Source organism: Eimeria maxima, genomic scaffold (assembly GCF_000499605.1).
Source record: "Eimeria maxima Weybridge genomic scaffold, Emw_scaff1379, whole genome shotgun sequence".
In the NCBI taxonomy this organism is placed as follows: Eukaryota; Apicomplexa; class Conoidasida; order Eucoccidiorida; family Eimeriidae; genus Eimeria; species Eimeria maxima.
The window spans coordinates 5,768-7,500 of record NW_013564352.1 but is presented as its reverse complement, the minus strand read 5'-3'; the positions used below and the strand labels follow the sequence as shown (position 1 = coordinate 7,500).

Genomic DNA, 1,733 nt, shown 5'->3' with positions numbered 1-1,733 from the left:
GTAAATTATGTATATTTTATGATTATTTATGATAATTTACTTAATTAATATTGAATAATATTCAATTTTACGGTCAGATCGTGCTGCTTTCCCCCCTTTTATGAGGGGGAGTAGTAGTAGGTTGTGTTGGCTGTGTTGAGCGGTCAAGAAGAAGGAAGGAAGAACAAATATAGAATATAAGAGGGTGATTGTGATATATATATATGATTATTGGTGATTCTTTTTATACATTCTTAATTATATAAATAAATATATATTAAATATATACTGAAGGATAATTGATTTGTTAAGAAGTTATAGTATTCAATATGTGGCGTTTTTCGCGTAATATAGCCATAGCTGCAGCAGCCGTTGCGCTTGCTGGTGATGTATCTTCTACAGATGCATCTGAATCTTTATTAGAGAATTTATTGGCGAATGACGATGGATCTGAATCAACATCAGCAGCAACAGCAGCAGCAGCAATAGCAGCAGCAGAAGCAGCAGAAGAGAAGGAACTTGAGAAAGAAAAAGAAGAAATGGAGAAGAATCAATCAAAAGATGAATTATATAGAGAAGAAGAAGAAGAAAAAGAAGAAAAAGATGAAGAAGAAAAAAGAAGAGAAGAAGAAGAAAAAGAAATAGATATAAAAGTTGCAGAAATACAAGCAATGGATGAATCAGACCTTAAATTATATTTACGTAGCTTATATTCCCTATCTAAAGATGCACAAGAAAAACAACTTTTTCCTCCTGGTTCCCTTGAGGGTATGCAAGATATATTAAATAGATTAAGTAGTATTGATGAGGAAAAAAGGGATGTAAATGAATTCATGAATCGTTATGCATATTGTTTAGCTAATTGTATACGTACATATAATAAATTTTTTACTATAAAAATAGAATTAAGTAACCCTAATATAAAAGGAGAAGAATATTATAATAAAAGAAAAGAATTAATAAAAAAAGGAAAAGAATGGACATATAATAGTAAGATATTAATAAAATATATAAATAAAGGAAAAGAAGATTTAATAAATAAATGGGGAAAAAATATAAATATAAATAAAAAATTAAAAAGAATAATAAAAATAATTAATTATTTATATGAATTATATAAACAACAAGAAATATTATTCATAAAAGGATATAAATTAACTAAATTACGTTATTTTATGTATAAATATAAACAAGAAGATTTATCCTTATTAATTAATAATAATAAACAAAAACAAGCACTTATTGAGTATGAATATACACTCAATAATAATAAACAATTATGTAATAAAATAAGACAATTATCTTCTCCTCTTGTTCGTCAACATTTCTTATATAAAGAATATTTACTCCTTTTGCCTTTTCCTGAGGAAAAAGGGGAAGAAGATAATGATGATTTACCTATAGAGGGGGAAGGAGAGGAGGAAGACGAAGACGAGGAAGAAGAAAGAGGAGAAGGAGAAGGCAATAATGTTGAGGAATTATAAATTTATTCATTTATTATATTATATCTGCATGCATGCAAATATATATATATATTTATATTTATATGCATGCATGCAGGTGGTAGTATATGCATGCATGCAGGATAACGGGGGAGAGAAAGATGCATGCATGGAAGTATCTTTGCATGCACGTGCATGCAGATTCATGCATGCATGCATGTATTCACGGAAGCAGGCATATATACATGCATGCATGCATGCATGCAAGAAGAGGCATATTTACGCATATTCGTTGTTAATTGAGCAACCAGG

General features: G+C 29.0%; 1 protein-coding gene across 1 annotated transcript; it reads left to right on the top strand.

The window, feature by feature from the left end:
• Positions 1-308: 308 nt before the first annotated feature.
• EMWEY_00052050 (hypothetical protein, conserved) lies at positions 309-1,463 on the top strand (the record flags this gene model as incomplete). The annotated part of the gene is made up of 2 exons (XM_013479787.1): positions 309-800; positions 1,347-1,463. 2 exons carry the CDS (start codon positions 309-311, stop codon positions 1,461-1,463), a joined length of 609 nt encoding a protein of 202 aa, XP_013335241.1.
• Between the last annotated feature and the right edge of the window lie 270 nt (positions 1,464-1,733).